The following is a 19605-nucleotide window of genomic DNA, read 5'->3' as shown; positions in this document are numbered from 1 at the left end:
GAGAGCCGAGATCTCAAGCCTTTCTCGACAATATCTAAGACATTCTGAGGGCTTCGGACTGGGATGCAAATCCTATGGAATGGATCAAGGGCTTAGGTGCCAATGAGAGTTCTGCAGGACCCTATTTAGCCGGTCCTGATCTTACAGCTACAACGAATGCCTGGAGCCGTGATTAATGTGCGCAAACCAGCTCAACATTCTCACGCTTGACAAGTTTAGGGATTTTCACAATCCTACCAGCACGATCTTGTCGTGTAATACGAGACGACACCAAGTAAAAGGTACTGCATAAGTACATAAGCCGCGATCTGAGCAGACTTTTTAATTTGCTGTGCGTTGCTTTGCCGTGTTCAACTTCTTCGATCTCTTCATCGCAAGCTTATCTCCATTCAAAATGTCGGCACTGTCTTGCGTCCCCGCCACGTTTGGGAATGTCTCATTGATCGGGGCGGAGATCCTTTCTCTACAGGCAAATCTTGTCGCCAATTATACCATCTCTGTCCCTTCTTCTGTTCGCTTCACACAGCCGTCAATTGAAGTGCAGAACGCGAGCTTTTGCAACATCACGGTAACCTACACGCACCCAGGTCAAGGTGATATCATCACCTTCGAATCTTGGCTCCCCGCAGAGGAATGGAATGGGCGTCTCCAGGCTGTCGGGGGTGGAGGTTGGGTTGCGGGTCGAAGCGACCCCTTTTATAGCGCCATGGGCGGAGCAGTTGGAGATGGTTACGCAACAATTACAACTGACGCTGGGCTCGGAAACTCTTTCGACGTAAGTTCTTGGGCACTCCTCAGCCCCGGAAATGTCAACCTCTACAACTTGCAGAACCTTGCGTCTGTATCTCTTGATGACGGCGTAAGTTATTCAACCACCTGAGGACGATTGGCCTTTCTAAGTCTCGACACGTGCAGGCAGTCATTGGAAAGTCTCTTATCAAGTCCTACTACGGTCGCGGGCCAGACTACTCATATTGGAATGGCTGCTCCCAGGGTGGCCGGCAAGGACTTATGCTGGCACAACGCTATCCAACGCAGTACGATGGCATTGCCGCCGGTGCTCCAGGTATCCAATGGACCGATTTCTTTCCCAGCATGCTGTGGCCTCAGTAGTTCATGAACATGGTAGGGCAGTACCCTCATGCTTGCGAAGTCACGACCATAGCAGCGGCCGCGGTCTCTGCGTGTGATGATCTAGATGGTGTGAAAGACGGCATCATTGGAGAAGTCGACGCTTGTCTAGATGCCTTCAATCCTTTCGATATGGTGGGTGTGGACAGCAACTGCACGGGGGCACCTACAATCAGTCATGCTGCTGCAGCTGTTGTCAATACTACATGGCAGGGGATGCGTGATTCTCAGGGCCTGCAGCTGTGGCCTGGACTGAACCCTGGTACCGACCTGACTGTCGGCGTCGCGGCGACAAATTGTACTCCAGGGCCCTGCAGAGGAGTCCCTTTGTCTATCGCTACGCAATGGCTTTCTCTGTTTGTCGCAAGGGATCCAGGCATTAACACTTCCAACCTCAGTCATGTCGAGTTTGACTGGCTAGCACACCAAGGGCGGCAGAGGTACAACTCAATCATTGGCACCGATGACCCTGATCTCTCTGCTTTTCGGGATGCAGGCGGCAAGCTCATTACCTTCCATGGCCTCGTAAGTAGACCCATATCACATGAAGTCTAGCTACCTGCGGTCTTAGCTAAATGCTTACATATGTCATTCACACAGGTTGACGAGCTTCTCCCTCCGAAGGGAAGCGTCAAGTACTACAGCAGAGTTTCCGATCTAATTCCGGAAGTCCACGACTTCTATCGCCACTTCGAGGTACCCGGCATGGGCCATTGCTCTGGAGGAAGAAGCGGAGAGCCAACTAGTCTGTTTGATCAACTACGCGCGTGGGTAGAGAACGGCACCGCACCAGACCACACACCCGTCAATGTCACAATTCCAGAAGGAGACGTACAGGGCCGCATCGTGTGTCCATACCCGCAAAAGGCCATTGTTGATTCAACCTGTGATAGGGCGCTAGGAACACAATGCTGGTCATGTGAAGGCAATTTGTAAGTACTCAAGGTCATTGGTCTTGTTGGATGGCCGACCGGTTGGCCGATTATTGTCGTGAATTTGAATCCTCTATCTTCTATGTGGTATCATTGGCAGCGCACATCCAAAACATATCAAGCATGACCACCTAGTCGGGCAAATCGAAGGTTTCCTAAGCTACCTAGTGTAGAAGTTGTCCCTTCGATGTGGTCGTCTAGTCGCTGCAGCTGTTCGAGCAATCGTGCTTCTCGGCGTTGTATCTGGAGTGGCACTTTCACTGCACGTCCTGGACAGGGTAGCAACTGCCGGAAACAGAGCCACGGTGGGGGTCGGCCGCGTTGGTGTTCTTGTAGTCGACAGTGAAGGACTTTCCAAGGGAGCCAAACTTGCGGTTGATGTAGAAGAGAGCGTTTCCCTTGCGCAGGCCATTGTTGCAGTACTCAGCAGGCTCGTTGCGTGCCCAGTTATCGAATTGGCCGCAGTCGACTCCGTAGTAGCCATTCACTGTGAGGTAGAAAGGTCAGTGACATGATCAGAGAAGACAAGTGAAATGTTGAGGATGGTGACTTACTGGCACTGTCGACCAAAATCCAGGGGTCGACGTGGTCGTCAAAGCAGAAGTCAAGTCTGCACTGAACGCGCTGGCAATCGCAGTAGCTGAAGCCGCAGTCGCGCTTCTCAAGTTCGAATGGCACGTAGTTGGGGGAGGAGATGGCGGCCAGGATAGGAGAGGCCATCAGGCTGGCAAGAACCACAGAGAAAAGCGAAGGCATTTTGAAAATGAGTGTAGGTAAAGAATGTAACGAATGAGTGTGATGGGTTCTATGAGCCAAAGAGTGTGTTGAACGGATCTGTTGGTCCTTCTAGTCAAGAACTGTAGAGAACTTTGGGTAGCATTTCTCTCTTATAGATGGATGTACGATAGCCATTACTATTATTGAACTGAAAGCTCTTACTCGAAGCAGATTTGCAAGACGGGCATACCCGGCTTGGCTTGCACAACCGTCAATCTGTATCAATCAGTGGTCCATTATGGTTCATCCAGTCTCTCGGCCGATGCGATATCTTTATTAGACTTTGGGCTAAGTGCCGGCGTCGCTGTATCCGTCGGCCTGTGCGCCAGGTTCACCTGTCCCTAAGGCCATAGCACGAATCGTATCGGCGGAACCTCCTATTGCGCAGTCCCTTTTGCAGCTCGGATGAGCGAGTCAGGAGCCCCCAAGTCAGACTTATCAGTATTCTGGAAATCAAGACCTTTGTACTGTCCCGGTGGGAGGAGGCTGTTAAAGCTTTGGGACTTGAAACTAGACATAACCATGAGTGATATGTAGTGGTTGCTATCTACTACCGAGTCCCTGGTAGTACTTCGTAAGTCGTCCACTGGATCTGAAGCCGACTTCAGATCACTTTACCCATAGACGGTGGATACCCGCTCTTCGTCAACGTTGAAGAAGAGTCCTCATTCAGTGCAAGGCTCAGACGAAAATGATAAGTTAGGTAAAGACTTCCACCTGTAAAACTTTTGTATGAGGTGGTGAGTGACGTGCCGTCACCCGTTCTCAATTACAAAAACTCTCTTTACCGAACCCGAGTCTGTAATTCGCAAAGCCTCGCTTACCGTCAAGGAAAGATAGATGTGGGGGAAGATCGACACTTCGACTCAGTTCGAACTCCAGTTCATGTCAAATAAGACAAGGAACCCCTCACTCGCCCAGCCGGTTGAGCGGCAGCCTCATCCGTATAAGGACGCTGGAATTTGAATGAGGTCCGGATACGCCGGTGTCGGGTCATAATCGAGTCATCAGGAGTCGTTTCATCTGCCGTGCGTGTGTGCGCGTATCCAGGCGCTTGGTGGCATGGTATGGTACTAGTCCTCGATTCTTGGGATTGCTTAAGCTGCAAGCATTTCAAGCCAAACACGTATCCCTTGGAACTAACCAGAGAATTCGCAGACGAGGCTCTTGGGGCAAACTCATTCTTTCGAACGAGTGCACGTCTCATTATCAAGATCTTTGGCTACCTAGAGTAAGCGCCTACGTAAGTAGTTGGAGATCAATTACTTGCGGATGTCGCAAACTGATTTCCAGCATTAATGTGTCGCGTGCTTCTTTTCCTACGCTGGAGATATGCCGACGGGCAGTGGACTTAGGCGGGATTTTCCACAACGGTTGAAAGACAGTGGATGTATGGGTTCAGGGAGTCCATATTATTGACTTCGTGTCGGATTAGAAGTCCAATTCGACCTAGAGGCCAGGGGGGCCCGCGCATGGGCCACTTCCAGACCGTACTTACGAGATCCACGGTCTGCCCAACCTCCGGTTGGAACCTCCCTTTTACACCTTACGCAGAAGTTAAATATATATCGATTTTGACCTCTTCGTCACCCACGGTTCGAACCAATCCCTGTGATAGGAATACCAACACTTCGCTTTCCAATCGTGATGACGTGGACTTACTTCGGCCTTCCATTCCGTTATGAGATACCCATTTAGACCCCAAATGCGATATGCACAACTGACGGAAGCCTATTTGCTGAAATTGAGTGAAAGTAAAAGTTACACAGTCGGGTTTGTATTTCTAAATGAGCTACAAGTGACTTCATCCATTGTCCGTGGCATCAAAATGGCGAGTTTGAAATTACTTGCATACATTCCTTGTTTTACTTACTTGGACGGAATATCATTTCCGTTGCGCCTCACGAAAGACGGGGCCGTGGAATAACTCAATTAGGCTTCCCTATCTCCGCTGGGGACAAATGTCACAATGGTAGATTTATCACTGGTTTACAATTCGAGCATTGACTACAACAAGACATAGAGTTTGCCAAGCTGACCACTGAGAGCTCCCACTATACGCAACCCACCAGCAATTGCTTCCAGAACAGGATCCAGCCGTTACTAAAGCAAGTGGGCCACGATTCCGCATCATCCTTGCTACCTAGTACGCGAATGTAGAAAGCTTTTCACGCAAGGTGATCCGCTCAGCTCCAGCCAGGCAGAGGGAAGGGGGTGTCTTGGGGCTCCGCCGGCAAGCCCGCAGTCGGCAAAGGGGTAAGCGTGACAATCCGATCCTCCTCGACAAGTCTGACCTCGCGGAACTTGCGCAGGGACCAGACATTCCACACGTTGGTGTCGACAACGACACCATAAAGACCAGGCGCAGGGTTGTCCCACTTGGTGATGACCTTGAGATCGCTGTCGAGTAGACGGAGCTTGTCGACGAACTGGTCAATATTGGTTGCCTGTTTTCGGTATTAGTCAGTATGAAGACAACAATATCTAACGGGGCTGCGTTGAGAGAAAGAGACTTACAGGAGCCAAGAAGACGATGTACCGCCCAGCTAGGACACTGGCGACGTAGGAGAAGAGGGTGAACAGGCTGAAGCGCATCTTGGAGACTAGGCTTTAGGTATCGTAAGGTAAATGAGAGGTGTGATGATGCTGTAAGTGTAAGTTTGCTGATGAGGTGTCAGGACAGATGCAACTACTACATTGGTCATCGTGACTACCTTCTTATACTCCATCGCACCTCCTCAACTCGATATAACCTCGAGACATTTCCTTCCGTCATGCGGGGTTTCGATCACACCTTTCGACTGCTCACCGGATATCATCACGACGGGGAAGGAATCTAGGGGCCGCCATCATCGTGTGCCAAGATCCTGCCTTGAGACATCCCCAGCCCGGTTAAAGTGCGACCTCAGCCAGGTTCCTCCGCAACTTCTCTCTGTTACGAGATTGATCCTCCCCCGCGAGTGGACAGAGCTGTCTTTCTGCCGAAAGTCGCCATCATCTCTGGGTATCGTCGGGTCTTGGCTTCGCGCGTTGCGGGAGATCGGCGGTGTTCGTCCCCCGTTGCGGGCACGTCCAAGACTTTCCCCTCCGGTGCCTCTGAGACCACAGCTCCATAAACGGCAACTTTGCATACCGGAACGAGCTGATATGAAATACGTTTTCAATTACGATGAGACGCAACCGCTATAATACGACAGACTCGCTACATGTAAGTACCTAGAGCCCTCCCTTCCAAACACCTAGATAACGTGTACGTGACTTACTAGTTTTTTGCTAGTATTGCGTCAACGGGCTCTGATTTTCTCCCATCGGCTCGGCACGCTACGCCACGACCGCTTCATCACGCCGGCTGCCTGAGACCATCGACGGCTAACCGCGGACCATGCGGTAGAGACATCTCAAACATCATCAAGTGTCTTAAAACCGAACCTCGCGTCCCGACTTTGCGCTCTCCTTCACAGCGTGGATGATACGCAGGACATCCCGCGCCTCTCTCGCCGGCACAGGAACGTACTCCTCCCTTCCAGTCTCAACAGCCTTGGCGAAACCCTCGAAGAGCTTGAGATACGTCTCCGGCTTCTGCGTCGGCTTCATCCGCTCCTCGACATTGCCGCCCTCCTTGACCAGCAGCAACCTACCACCGTTCATGGGGTCCTCGACACCGAAACCAGGATCGGTGGGCTTAGCGCCAGCCTTGAGCTGGTCTTCCTGCGGGTCGAGGCACGTCTTGTGGTAGCTAGCCTTGGTACCGCGCACCCAGAACCGCGGCTGGCTCGTCTCGACGCTCATGACACCGATGCGTACGCTGACGATGAGGCCGTCTGGATAGCAAAGCTGCGCGTGCACGCTGTCCGGGTCCTCGGGGTCGAATTTGCCGTCGCGCTGGCTGACAAGCTTGCCGTAGACGGTCTCTGGCATGCCGAAGAGGTTGTAGGCCTGATCGATGAGATGAGATCCCAGGTCAAAAAGGGCGCCGCCTCCCTCGGCCATGGTCAGCTCGCCCTTCCATGACGTGGGGCGGTCGGCGCGGAAGCGATCAAAGTGGGTGTCGAATTCGTAGACACGGCCAAAGACGCCATCGGCGATCATCTTCTTGACTGTGAGGAAGTCGCTGTCCCAGCGACGGTTCTGGTAGACGCAGATGAGACGCTCATTCTCCCTGGCGATCTGAATGAGCTCCTCAGCCTCCTCGATGGTGGGCACGAATGGCTTCTCGACCAGGACGTGCTTGCCAGCCTGCAGGGCCTGCTTGGAGAAGCTGAAGTGAGTGTTGGGCGGTGTGAGGATGTTGACGATGTCAACATCGGGGTCCTGGAGCATGGGCTCCAGGGAGGTGTGATGCTTCAGCTCTGGGTAATCATTTGGTGCTGAGGAGGAGGCTGTGGGCTTGCGCTGGACGATGCTGTGCAGCTTGAACTGAGGTGTGAGGTTGATAAAAGGGATGTGGAAGACCTTGGCGGATAGTCTGTGGATGGTCGGTTAGCACGTGGGCATCTTCGGTGAGTCGCGCCGAAAGTGAGTCTATTCCGAAAGCATGCAAGGGGCCTTGTAGCAAGGATGGCATGGACTGAGAGACGGTTTCACATACCCATATCCAATGATTCCAACGTTGAATGTCTTGCCTGCAGCCATCTTGTCTTTTGTTTCTGTTTACACGGTATGATGAGTCTGAGGAACTGTGAGCTTCCTTCTTAAGACAGATTCAAACACAATGTCGTGAGCTTGACAGCTTTATATAGCTATCGTCGAGTTGGGTCACTTTAGCATGAAAGGCGATGAGGGGCACGAGGGGGCAATCGTGGAGGAGACTGGAGCTTGGTGGAGTGACGGGCCAAGATTACCCCATTGCGTCACCAAGGAAGGACTCGGCGCTTTTCTCAATGGACGACGGAGAAAATTGCCCCGTTTTCGGTGCGTCTGTCAGGTCACGGACGGCGACGCTAACGCCCACTTTGACACACCGGGTTTACCGGCCATGAAGAACTGTTAGAGTTGCCCGAATAGGTCACCTTGGTGTTTCGGTGAGCTAATCATCTTCACCGAGGCAGAGCTTGCTGTTATGGTCGTCTTTACACATTACTTGACTCAACATGGCCTCGGTGAGACGAAAGTAGCCTTCTATTGGTCTTCATATTCCTATTCTATTTTCATTACTTGTAGCCGCACTACCACGTTTCTCCGATGAAAGGGAGGAACCGGTTCCCAGTCAAGTAAATCCCCTTTGGTTGCTCCCGGAGAGAGACAAAATCTTCGACATAAAAGTACATCCGGCACGACACATACAGCCCGGAAATGAGAACATTCGGGAGGATCACAAACAAAGACATCCATATGGTTGGGCCCTTTGCCGCCGAGTTGTTTACCTGAGACCTAGCCGATGCCATGAGCCGATGGACAACTCCCTTTGTCCTGGTCGGCAAGGTTTTGGTTTCCTGCGACTGGTTTTGAGCCTTAGAATCCGCTTCCACAACATGGTATATCGATTGAAGAGCTCCATGCAAGCGTTTCTGCGCGCGATGCCATTTCTGGTCTTTGTAAAGGTACTGGAAGGCCCCGTACAAAAAAGAAAGAAAAGTAAAACATGTGGTACGACGCAAATGAGCTGCTCCGTCGGTGTTGGGGACTGGAAATTCTATCCGATCATGAAGGTTACGCTGAAACCAACGATGAACACACCTCTCAGGGGGTAGTACATCAATTCCATGAGGCGCCACAGGTCAGAGGGAAATCTGTCCCAGAGTTCTTGTTTATTGGGCCTTCCATAGGGGTGAAAATACAACATGTCGCCCAGTCTTTTGTAAAAGCACCAGTAGGCGGCTATGCGAAAGATGCGCGGGGTGATATCGTCGAGTGGTGCACGGTGCCATGTTGTTGGAAGCTGCGGATGGGTCTATGAGATCTCAGTTAGCGGACATTCAATCGAAATAGGGGCAAACCAAGGGCACTCACGTGAGATCTGGCGTATGTTCGAATTCGTTCCAGAGTCACCTGTCCCTCGTCTTAGACTTTGGTTTTGATGTACCGGGGATAGAAAATCGCCGGCTTTAGGTACCAGCAAACAGACGTAGCAACCATGACGAATGTGAAAGATAGTTCCGTCAGTTCTAAAGCGGTGATGCGCAATCCGTTCCTGACATGGTGCATCTCCGTGATGAAGAACCAAAGAGCTTGCCAGAGAGTGATGAGCCTGCCGAATGTTAGCAACAGACTCCACTCAACATGGTGATTGTAATTGTGACTCAAGAACCACATGTACGTTGAGAGAGTGTCAATCGTATTACGTTCCGCGATATTCACTGAATCCATATCAGGAAAATCGGCGAAGCCGTGCTTGACCAAATAATGCAGCTGTTCCGCGTCAACAGGAAATCCTTCAGGGAATCCGGGCTCTTAAGGAATACCCCACCCATGTCAACGAAGAAAGCCTGATTGTACGTCCATTTTTGACCGCCACACAAGAGGCTATCCATCTGAAACTGCTACAAACCATTGAAGATCTGGTCAGTCGCGGCTCGGATTCCATGGAATGAGAAGCCTCTCATACCTTGACACTTCGACGAGCACTGGAAAGCTGACCAATAGCGAGTCCGAAAAGGAAATCCGGTCCTAAAAGTGCAATCATTGCAGGGTTGATTTTGTCCAAGACGCCGTGGTACCCCTTGTCTTTTGACAAGAGAGCGTTCGAGTGTGTGGCTGCCCAGACGCAAAGGATAATTGTCAACAGGCTTGACCAGAGGATGTCGACGCTTCCGCTGTCTCTGCCTGCGGCCACCCATCCGTGGATACTGGTGTTAATATCGCTGTGGTTGATTCCATCGTGTTGCACGAAATGGTTGAGAGCACCTATTTCTAGCTCACCCATGAAATCGAGGTTTCCCAGTTGACCAAGTCGATCATGTGTGCTTTGATGATGAGAGGGAGTCGGGGCCGGAGCTTTACCTACACTTATTTCTCAACATTTGACTAGGGTGAGTTGATTTACAAGCAACTACTGTCTTGAGTCCACGATTTGCAACTCGTGAGACGGAAGCATTTCGAAGAGGAGCCGGGCTATTTACGACCTCCATCGCATGTAGCAGTAAAAGCCCCTTCCTTCTTTACGATCTCTAAGATATTTGAAACACATGCAGTCAAGAGCTGGTTGTGTTGCAGATCCATACCGTGATAAGAAGGCTGCCTGAAGGAAAATGACAAGTCTGTTGGCTTCTGGAAAAACAATACGAATCACGGCCCCTTGTGGCCTGCGGCCTTGCCCCATGACCGACAGCCTGTGACATAGGCATTCACGGAGGGCCTGCCTCTTTGAGATGGTTCTGTTGGTTCGAGATTTGATCTCGTCCAGGTAGGGTTACTGTTAGCCGCCAGCCGCCCCAATTCAGTGCGACACCCCGCTCTACTGCAGCCTTTGTCTTTGAAGTATCTGTGGGAATCTTGATACAGCCTCAATGAGGCACTTTAGTCTGATTCGTTACCATGTTTTCGTCTCGACGCTAAGGATTCAGGAAGTACCCGGCCTGGATATGTGAAAGCAGAGTATTCGAAAATGGATGGAGACTGCTATGTGATCCAAGATCCAGTAGAATGGTTACTTCACGGTTACAGCCGAACGGGATACATAAATCTTGCCACTTTTTGGTCTTTCGCCTTCCAATTTTTGGTTTGTCTTGTCAAATTCGGTGGAAACATATTCACGTAAAGCGTTGCCCGATACCGAGGAAAGGTCCGCCAGTTGTGAGCAATGTATACCTGATTCTGTGGAAATATCTCATTGACTTTGTAAAGTTATGCACAGCGCCTTGGATCCCTTGCTCTCTGATGAAGAGCAAGTGACTGATGATCAGTCCGAAAGCAAATGATTTGCCGCTTTTCGGGCTTTTCATGAGGCAAGAGATGACCAGGCATCATGTTCACAGAGCCTGAGGTCTTGAGAAATTTACTAAGACAGAAGACTTGAGAAGAACAAGAAACCCGGATTGACCTTGCAACCTTTCAGTTACGAGGCAACTGGAGGCCGTGGTCGAAAACCTTACATCTCTCAAGTTTTGATATCGTCAAACGTTCTGCTCAAATATCAGAAGCGTCCTTAGTGGATTTTCAAACGAACCACCCAATACCGTGAAGTTAAGAAAGTAAAAGATAATGATTCATGCTGCAAGGCACACTTTACAGGAAGTTTGGCAATGCAAAGGAGCGGCGCAAAGGACGGGCAGTGCTCGTCATCGTGACAACAGTCGTCATTCTCACGTCCAGATGATTACCAGTCTCCACACCTCGTCAAAGCACCGGCCAGCATCGATCGTCTTTATCCACATGAGACTGTCGCGGGTAATCTTAGACTTCAATACTCTCTATCACTCAGTCGTTTTAATTGACGATGTGCGCAGTTGGGAGGAGAATAAGGCAACAACATGATGTAATTTGGTGGCCAACCCACGTTATGCCACAGTTTTGCGGGCGATGCTGTGGGGAACTGAAGTCATCCCACTGTGGGTGCTGCGTCTGTGACAGGAGGTTTGCCTCCGGCTTGGATTGATGTGAGAAGAGCTCAACATGATGTCATGCGCCCTGAAGATGTTTAAATGGCAGATTTGGAACCTCGATGAGATGAAGAATGGAAAGACAATCAACCCTTACATCAAGACATTGAAGAAGGCGACTTATAATACCTCAGCGAAACCTTATCTCCCAAATTCTTCGAACAAACCATCACCAAAAGCAACCTATCAAAATGTCTGCTCAGTACAAGGCTCCAAGTGCTGGCGCCAAGGTATGTCTTGACATCCCTGGAGTCACGCAAGCCTATTTTCGATAGCCTTTTCCGAAAGTTCAGACACTAACAGTGATCAAAAGGTTGAGCCCAGCGCCGACGTCCGTCCCACCCGATCCGAAGCAACCGGTGCCGTCCCCGCCGGTTCCCTCGCAGCCGAGTCCGCCAGCCAAGGCGGCGAATTCGCCTCCAACCGCGGCGTCGACACCACCGGCACTGCCGCTCCTTCCCGAACCGGCACCGGCGGTGCTCCCGGGTCTAGCGCCGCATCGATCCCCGATCAGGCCGCCGCAGCGCCGACATATGTGAGCAACCAATACGTCCGCGACCCCAATGGGCCTCACGGGAAGAATATCACTGAGGGCTTTGATACGGCGAACACCAAGGACGGAGTGCAGGCTGCTTTCACCGCCGAAGTTGGTAGTGAAAATGACCCTAGTCGTGTGGCGGAGCAGGGGCTGCTGCAGAGCCAGACCAAGGCAGGGCGGGATGCGGGACCCCGGCAGACTGAGGTCGGGGGGGAAACTGTGTATGAGAAGTTGAAGAGCGATGTTCAAGCGTAGGATGTGTTTGGTACAGCGTAAGGTTAATAATATCTGTATGAAGATTGGCTTTAGGATACCTGAGTATGGATGACGATGGAACATGGAAGTAAATTTGACTCGAGCATCGATACCTGTCGTAACCAGGACCCCGGATTGTTGACGACGTCTCGCGACTTCCGGCGCCCATTCTCTCGAACATTCACGCAACACCCAACGCCAGCCCAAGTTTTCGATCGCCATGTGACAGATATTTCGTTTTTTGTATTATTGTCGTTGCCATCAACATTTTCGGGCCTTCCGGCGGGCCCCTAGTCGCTGGACTCTATTTTCTCGCCGCTTGCGAGCTACGTAGACGGTCTCTTGACCACCTTCGACATCAGCATCGGGCGCTTGGTCTAGGGGTATGATTTTCGCTTCGCACTTCCGACAGGAACGCGCCTTTGTGAAAGGTCGTGGGTTCAATTCCCACAGTGTCCAATTCTTTTGTATCCTGCGCAAGTTGATGTCCGTTTTTGCTTCACAGAGTGCGCCAGCTTCGAAATACATGTTTCTTTTGGTCGATTGATGCGTGGTGGTGATGGACGATGCTTCTCTACACTACATTACTGAACTGGGAGTGCCATATGGGTGAGATGTTCGAGCGAGTGACTATGACTTGTGCACGCACGCACACAGGTTGAGTGAGATACTCTTCATTATGTAATCCCGATCAAGTTTGGGAATCGTCAAGAATTGTCCATTTTCATGTCAATAAAATATTATCAGCCATGGCGTATTAAACTTTATTGAGTCCGGCAACGGTTGACAGTTATCAGTGAATATGGGACGGATTCGGTCGGCCCCCGAAAGGCGAGTGGAGCCGTCCAGAATACGGTTGCCTAAATCTGGCGGTGCTAATTAACTGCATGATGCCGCGCCGTTCCCGGGGAATTTCGTACTGCTGGAGACGATGGAATTTTCCATTGAAACAATGGAAGAAAGGTGTGACAAGGGCTGATCCGACTCTTATTCCAACATCAAACCTTTACACTTACCTTCGTTCACGGTCTAGCACCTTTTTCATTTCTTGGCTTCCAGGAGAAATCCAACTCGGCATTGTCACCCGAGAACGTGCCACCAGAGGCGCAGCTGTTGACGACTTCCCCCTTGTTACGGGACGAGTCAGGACAAGAACGCCAAACCTTACCGCAAAGAAGCTTGGTCTCTTCTTCTGCTCCAGCGCTTCTTACCTACTATTATTCAGCGGGGTTTCAGCTGCCGATGCGCCGGAAGTGCAAGGGAACCGAGACACGGAGAAGTGGGAACATCAAGTCGCGGATTCATACCTCATCATTGAACGACACCGGCAGGCGACAACGACGTAAAGGGTGGAGGATAAGCGCCGCGGACACATACATCTCACCCATGCTCGTCCTACGGTAGACGCAAGATGAGTGCGCCCGAGTCGTACCAGCTCGAGTCCCTCGCCTCGGATGCGGATGGCATCAAGCCCGCATCGCCGACGGCCTCCATCGACCCGGCCAACGTGCGGTGGATGAACCAGGGCGACCGGAGATGGGAAGTCTGCAAGATCGTGACCCGTCTCATTGGGACGCTGCTATGCGCTATCATCCTCATCATCATGATGGCATGGTACGGCCATACGCCGTGGGATGGCGATGGAGTCTGGCCTTGGCTGTGTCTGCCGGGAGTAAGTTTTCTTTCACACTTTCTCTCGTCTCATGCAAGAAATTGTAGCTCACCATGAGATGAACTCTTTAGGCTTTGCCGTCATTCATGTGGGATCTGGGAGAGTTCCTCACCATCTGCGCTCGCCACGGACGCGGCATTACGCCAAAGGCTCATATTGGCCTGGAACTTATCATTTCCATACTCGGCTACATTGGCGGAGGCTGGCTGGCGTTCCAACTAGGTATCCAAGAAGACAACCAGGTAGGAAACAGCCCGTTGAACCTCGCCCTCGTGGCATGTATCTTCATGCTCCTCAGCGCGTGAGTTCTCCGTTACCCCTTCGTTACTTGACCTCCTCGGTCTATCACCCTACTGAACATCTATTCCCTAGAACTATCCACATGGCCCTTTTCATCCGCGCCTGTATAGAACGCAGCCGTGAAATCCGCCGGCGCAGACCGCGCGTGATGTACATACCAGAAACAGGGCAAACAGTCTACGTCGTCGCCAAACCCTTTCCAAAACTACCGACGTGGAAATCCCAACAGTCCGCACGCGCCCAAACCTCCCTTCGCTCACCGCAGAGCCCGCTCAGCAACTCCTTGCGGCACCACTTTCAACAACTCCAAGAAGAGATGCCGCCGCCATTACCAGACCGGCCCGGCGACCAGTCCCCTTCGTCGGCGTCGTCCATCAAGCGGAAACCCTTACCGGGCGGTCTGCCCGCGCGTACGTTCCCCGTGGGTGATAGTCGGGATCAGCACCTCCGGCCGAACATGCGTCCTCCGCCGGCTGATTACGAGCCTTCTGCGGATGAGCTGGAGAGGATGAGACGGGGCGATGCGCAGCCTCAGCTTATCTTGCCGGGAGATGTGGATTTCAAGTTTGCTACGAGCGTGACTGGTATGACGCCGGCTGATGCAAGCGCGAGGGAGGGCAAGTATCGGGTGAATATGACGCAGATGCCGATGATGGGGGAGTCTTCGAGGGGTGGGAGTGCAGGTAGGACGAGATCTATCTAAGCTTCTGTCTTTGTATACCTTACTTGAGGATACTCACAAGAGTGTAAACCTCATTCATTATCCATGTAGCATTTTCGCGATCGGGAGGGACGGCGTTTAGGGACATCATGACTGAGTAGAACAGTCTCATTCACGTTCGGGCATCTCATGATATTCTCTTCGTTCGATCTTTCCACTTTACGCCATCCTTAACTCACATTTTGAGAGCCGACTCATCACAAACGAGGCATATTGAAGTCTCCAGAACAAACACGGTCCAGGAAATGGAAATCTATTTCACTCAAACCCCAAATTCCCGGGCATCTCAATTCAAGATGGCGTCGATCAAAAGTCCCAGCTCTTCAGAGCAAAGCAGGGCGCAGCACTAGCTGTCAGGGGCTCGTCGCGCCGTGACAGGCCCCAACCCGGGCCCTGCGACACGAACCAATGGCCCACTTGGAGCCCACAATACAGAGATCTCACTGGCTACGGTATCACGGATGGATGGGCTTTGGGGAATGAGGTCCCCCGTAGCCTCTGTAGCTAGTGACGGTACGTACTGCAAGACCCCCTGTTGGTGCCCTCTGATCTTTCCCCGAACTCCCAGGGTTCGAACTTTTGGCTCCTTGTTCCCATCGGCCCCCGAGTTGCTTGTCGACCCCCGTTCGATTTCCATCCCCGGTCTAAAACGCATGCGACCTGACATGCCGCCGCCGCTCGTTCTCCTCACTGCCGACCTCGCCGCGTATTCCAGCCCCTCGACGCAAACCGTCAACAAGTAGAGCGCTCTTTGAGAATCAATTCTCCATCTGCGATTCTGTACGATTCGCCTTCCCACAACTGCGACCTCCAGCATCACCCTCGACCTCAATGGCAATCCCATCATAACCACGCGATCCCTCCCCAAAATCGCCCATTCCGCGGCCTCCGAAAGCACGAAAAGAAACAACCCCCCCCCTCCCCTCGCCAAGGGCCAAGGGGAAGGACCTCGACGATCACCAGCGATGCAGACCTCCTCCTCCGACGACACTCTATCAAAATGGACAACACGCCGCTCCACCCAGACATCACGACCCTCCCGCCCGACACAGGCCAGCGCCACGGCGACTTCCTCACCGCGATCCCCTACAACCGCTCAATGTACCGCACCACCCTCCTCCTCCGCCTCGCCTCCATGCTCGACGCCGTCATCATCCTCGCAGCCCTGGCTGGGCAGAAGGTAGACGATGAATACTACATCGGCAACTGGGCTTTCGGGTGTCCTACGGCGGCTATGGCGTGGTTGTGGAGCGCGGGTGACATAGGGGCGATGCTGGTGCGCGATCGCGGGTTTCGGTGGACGAAGGATGACCCGACGAAGCTGCCGCGGAGTACAAAGTTCAGCTGGGGGAAGCCGGGTGGACATGTGGCTGCGCATTTGCTGATTTGGACGCCGACGGCGGCGATGATGGCGATTGTGATTTCGAATTGGCTGTTGTACCAGAATAATGGTTGGTTTGGGGCTAATGTTGATCCGCGGCAAACGAATACCATGGCGGCGGTGATTTTTTTTATGTTTATCCTGACGTACGTCCCCCCTGTATCTGTCACTCTCCTTGCGCCTGGAGAGATGGCTTGATGGCAAGCGCTTTCTGAGTCAAAGATGGAAGCTAACAACAGACTCGCAGGATGATCCACTTCTCACTCTTCATCTTTGCTATTGTCGAGGTAGACAACGAGCGACGGCACTACTCAGACGTCGTCTTCGTCCCGAGAGGCGAGCTGTGTGAGATGGTACCCGTGCCGCCATCGACACCGTGGGAGCTCTTCTCGCCGCGGAAGCTGCTTCTCTCTTATTTTGCGAATCATTACGTTCGTTTCGTGCCCGGGGCGGACGGGACGGTTACGGTTGCTCGCGACTACAGTAGTCGACAGGCGAGGTTCTGAAGAGGACCCGTCTCTACCTTACACATGCGAGCCAGTTTGTTGGCTCGTTGAAGCAGAACGAGGCCTCCAGGTCGGAAAAAAGGACTTGGGCATCCCTCGAAGTCATCAAGCATAGATGCTAGACAGACGCATCATTTACACTACCTCACGCTACCTTGGGCGTAGCATAGCGGGCCGATAGATGGATTATTGGATCCCCCGCGGGATTACCGCCGAAACAAGCGGCATTTGATTTTAACAAATAGCTGGACTGATACCCAGGGATATATGGAGTACGTGTGACTGCCATTTAGCAGTACATAAAAAATAATGGAATGAAAACATCAAAAACATCAATCACCGTCATTCTGCAATGCCAAATGCAACGCTTTTCTCCTGCAATATCCTCAGCCTCTCGTCTTCCAGCCAATTAGGTCAGGCGGATTAGCACGTGACGTGTGACGTCAAGCCCCGCGGCTCCGCGTTGCTGCATAGTTGCGTCAGGCCGGGTCTCTGAGCCTTGAGGGGGGGTCCTTTTTGAGGGTCTTTGAGGGTCCTGGACGGGACAGTTGAGCTTTCCAAGTTGCAGGTAGTCACGATTAGATAAGAAAGAGGTTGGACTCTGGAGGGGATGAGCGCCCGAGCCTTGAGGGCTTCAATTGTGCAAGATATTCCCAAGGGAATCCTCGTGATAGGTGGCCCCGAATTGCAACGGAATGACCAAGACGCTCTCTTACCTTAGGTAAAGCGCTGGGGATTCAATGTAGCGTCCTACATGATTAAGTGGTAAAAATATCTGGCACTTGACGTGGATGCTCGCAGCCAGAATGGAAGGAAGAAAAGGTCCTCCCTCTTGCCTCAAGAGGAGTCAAGACACTCGGAACGGAGAAGGCGGTCGGGGTACGTACCGCTTACTCGTGCTTGCATCACATTTCCACACTTTCTAGGCAAGAGCAAAGGCCAAATGGAAGGAGCACGGTTGCATGGGAGATGCATTTTGCGGCTTTGCATTTGTTGGTGCCTTATCGCTTCGCTACCCTATCGCTTATCAGCCTTTTCAAATTTTTGAGGTCGCTGCCCCACTACCAACTCTGTGAACCTGGCCGCAGGCGGGCTGCCCGCTCTCAGCGCTGCCTCTCTGTGTGTGTCCAATTGCCCCTCCCCACCTAAGATCATCCTTTCTCCAGCCTGTGCTGCGAGGGGTGGTGGTGCTGGTGGTGGTGGGTGGTGGATGATGGTGGGTGTGTTTCGCACCGCCGCTCTTTGTCTCTTGTGCGTGTGGTCACCCTGCCGCCGGACGTCAACCTTTGAATTTTTTTCTTTTCTCCTACACGCCTCATCCTCCCGACTCTTCCTCTCTCTACCAGTCGACTTCATCGCCGACTTGATACTTGCGTGACACTATTCTGGTCGTCGACGCATCACTAGGAAACAAGAAAGGCCTTTTTCATAGCCTTTTTCCCCCTCCTTTTTTTTTTTTTTTCCCTCCGTGTTCTTTTTGGGCGACCATAGGTTCCCCGCCATCGCTTAGGGAAAAAAAATCAACCCCGCCATCAACCACAAACCACCATCATCATGGTTTCCTCATCCAAGGAGAAGAGACTCGCCAAGAAGGCGGCCGCCGCGGGTCCGAAGAAGGGCGCTAAGAATGCCAGCACGACTGCCTCGTCGGTCAACGGCGATGAGCCCGCCGGAAATGACGCAGAAGAGATCAAGCGCCTGGCCGACCAGATGGACAAGCACGGCATTTCTGACCGTGTCACCACCGGTGTCCTGTCCTCTACCCAGGCCAGCAGAGACGTCAAGATCACCAGTGCCTCCCTCGTCTTCCACGGTCGCGTCCTCTTCAACGACACTACCCTCGAGTTGTCCTACGGACGCCGATACGGTCTGTTGGGAGAGAACGGTTGCGGAAAGTCCACCCTTCTCAAGGCCATCGCTGCCCGCGAGTTCCCCATCCCTGAGCACATCGATATCTACCTTCTGAACGAGGGTGCTCCCCCCACCGAGCTCGGTGCCCTTGAGTGGGTTGTTACCGAGGCTGAGCGTGAGATGGAGCGTCTCGACAAGATGGCCGAGAAGATTCTCGAGGACGACGGTCCCGAGTCCCCTGTCCTTATGGACTTGTACGAGGTATGTTCTGCTTTCCCTTCCCTGCCCAAACTGAGGCTTAGGCCTCATGTCCGAATTCGATCTAACAGCCTCGTAGCACATGGAGAAGATGGACCCCTCTACCTTCTCTACCCGCGCCTCCCTCATCCTGACGGGTCTGGGTTTCAACAAGGTCACCATCCACAAGAAGACAAAGGACATGTCTGGTGGCTGGAGAATGCGTGTCGCTCTTGCCAAGGCTCTGTTCGTCAAGCCTTCGCTGCTGTTGCTCGACGACCCCACTGCCCATTTGGACCTCGAGGCCTGCGTGTGGCTCGAGGAGTACCTCAAGAAGTGGGATCGTACCTTGGTCCTCGTTTCCCACTCCATGGATTTCCTCAACGGTGTATGCAACACCATGGTCGACATGCGCGGCAAGCAGCTCCTCTACTACGGAGGTAACTACGACATCTACAACAGAACGCGTACCGAGCAGGAGACAAACCAGATGAAGGCCTACCAGAAGCAGCAGGACGAAATTGTGCACATCAAGAAGTTCATTGCTAGCGCCGGTACCTACGCCAACTTGGTCAGACAGGCAAAGTCCCGTCAGAAGATTCTCGACAAGATGGAGGCCGACGGTTTCATTCAGCCCGTCATCCCCGACAAAGTCTTCACTTTCCGTTTCGCCGACGTTGAGAAGCTTCCTCCTCCCGTCCTGTCTTTCGACGACGTAACCTTCTCCTACTCTGGCGACCCCAAGGACGACCTGTACCGCAACATCG

The 19605-nt window shown here is 52.4% G+C and overlaps 9 protein-coding genes and 1 non-coding gene across 10 annotated transcripts; 6 read left to right on the top strand and 4 right to left on the bottom strand.

Annotated features, from left to right (window-relative positions):
* Window positions 1–394: 394 nt before the first annotated feature.
* BDP55DRAFT_694277 (Tannase/feruloyl esterase) lies at window positions 395–2067 on the top strand (the record flags this gene model as incomplete). Its single annotated transcript, XM_060577331.1, has 4 exons — window positions 395–859; window positions 916–1066; window positions 1130–1656; window positions 1732–2067. 4 exons carry the CDS (start codon window positions 395–397, stop codon window positions 2065–2067), a joined length of 1479 nt encoding a protein of 492 aa, XP_060428861.1.
* Window positions 2068–2320: 253 nt separating this feature from the next.
* On the bottom strand, window positions 2321–2819 carry BDP55DRAFT_729107 (uncharacterized protein; the record flags this gene model as incomplete). Its single annotated transcript, XM_060579526.1, has 2 exons — window positions 2321–2550; window positions 2618–2819. 2 exons carry the CDS (start codon window positions 2817–2819, stop codon window positions 2321–2323), a joined length of 432 nt encoding a protein of 143 aa, XP_060428860.1.
* A 2207-nt stretch (window positions 2820–5026) lies between these two features.
* On the bottom strand, window positions 5027–5435 carry BDP55DRAFT_632509 (uncharacterized protein; the record flags this gene model as incomplete). Its single annotated transcript, XM_060572435.1, has 2 exons — window positions 5027–5287; window positions 5358–5435. The coding sequence occupies 2 exons, from the start codon at window positions 5433–5435 to the stop codon at window positions 5027–5029; spliced, it is 339 nt and encodes a 112-aa protein (XP_060428859.1).
* An 822-nt stretch (window positions 5436–6257) lies between these two features.
* BDP55DRAFT_694276 (oxidoreductase) lies at window positions 6258–7817 on the bottom strand (the record flags this gene model as incomplete). Its single annotated transcript, XM_060577330.1, has 3 exons — window positions 6258–7305; window positions 7429–7462; window positions 7811–7817. 3 exons carry the CDS (start codon window positions 7815–7817, stop codon window positions 6258–6260), a joined length of 1089 nt encoding a protein of 362 aa, XP_060428858.1.
* On the bottom strand, window positions 7737–9702 carry BDP55DRAFT_704504 (uncharacterized protein; the record flags this gene model as incomplete). Its single annotated transcript, XM_060578006.1, has 7 exons — window positions 7737–8383; window positions 8431–8472; window positions 8494–8718; window positions 9050–9053; window positions 9097–9211; window positions 9247–9310; window positions 9385–9702. 7 exons carry the CDS (start codon window positions 9700–9702, stop codon window positions 8006–8008), a joined length of 1146 nt encoding a protein of 381 aa, XP_060428857.1. The 3' UTR covers window positions 7737–8005.
* Window positions 9703–11568: 1866 nt separating this feature from the next.
* Window positions 11569–12170, top strand: BDP55DRAFT_632506 (uncharacterized protein; the record flags this gene model as incomplete). The annotated part of the gene is made up of 2 exons (XM_060572434.1): window positions 11569–11607; window positions 11691–12170. The coding sequence occupies 2 exons, from the start codon at window positions 11569–11571 to the stop codon at window positions 12168–12170; spliced, it is 519 nt and encodes a 172-aa protein (XP_060428856.1).
* A 366-nt stretch (window positions 12171–12536) lies between these two features.
* On the top strand, window positions 12537–12629 carry BDP55DRAFT_t198. Its single transcript has one exon. It is a non-coding gene; the product is annotated as a tRNA-Ala (tRNA).
* Window positions 12630–13581: 952 nt separating this feature from the next.
* On the top strand, window positions 13582–14845 carry BDP55DRAFT_729103 (uncharacterized protein; the record flags this gene model as incomplete). Its single annotated transcript, XM_060579525.1, has 3 exons — window positions 13582–13842; window positions 13914–14143; window positions 14215–14845. The coding sequence occupies 3 exons, from the start codon at window positions 13582–13584 to the stop codon at window positions 14843–14845; spliced, it is 1122 nt and encodes a 373-aa protein (XP_060428855.1).
* Window positions 14846–15863: 1018 nt separating this feature from the next.
* BDP55DRAFT_694273 (uncharacterized protein) lies at window positions 15864–16750 on the top strand (the record flags this gene model as incomplete). The annotated part of the gene is made up of 2 exons (XM_060577329.1): window positions 15864–16390; window positions 16492–16750. 2 exons carry the CDS (start codon window positions 15864–15866, stop codon window positions 16748–16750), a joined length of 786 nt encoding a protein of 261 aa, XP_060428854.1.
* Window positions 16751–17979: 1229 nt separating this feature from the next.
* BDP55DRAFT_163044 (P-loop containing nucleoside triphosphate hydrolase protein) lies at window positions 17980–19605 on the top strand (the record flags this gene model as incomplete). Its single annotated transcript, XM_060565701.1, has 2 exons — window positions 17980–18862; window positions 18939–19605. Coding segments are annotated over exons 1-2 (1225 nt in total), but the record flags the coding sequence as incomplete, so codon positions are not given.

This window comes from Colletotrichum godetiae, assembly GCF_030913485.1.
Source record: "Colletotrichum godetiae strain CBS 193.32 chromosome Unknown BDP55scaffold_23, whole genome shotgun sequence".
NCBI classification, from domain to species: domain Eukaryota; kingdom Fungi; phylum Ascomycota; class Sordariomycetes; order Glomerellales; family Glomerellaceae; genus Colletotrichum; species Colletotrichum godetiae.
The sequence above is the reverse complement of the archived record's forward strand: the minus strand, read 5'-3'. Positions and strand labels throughout refer to the sequence as shown.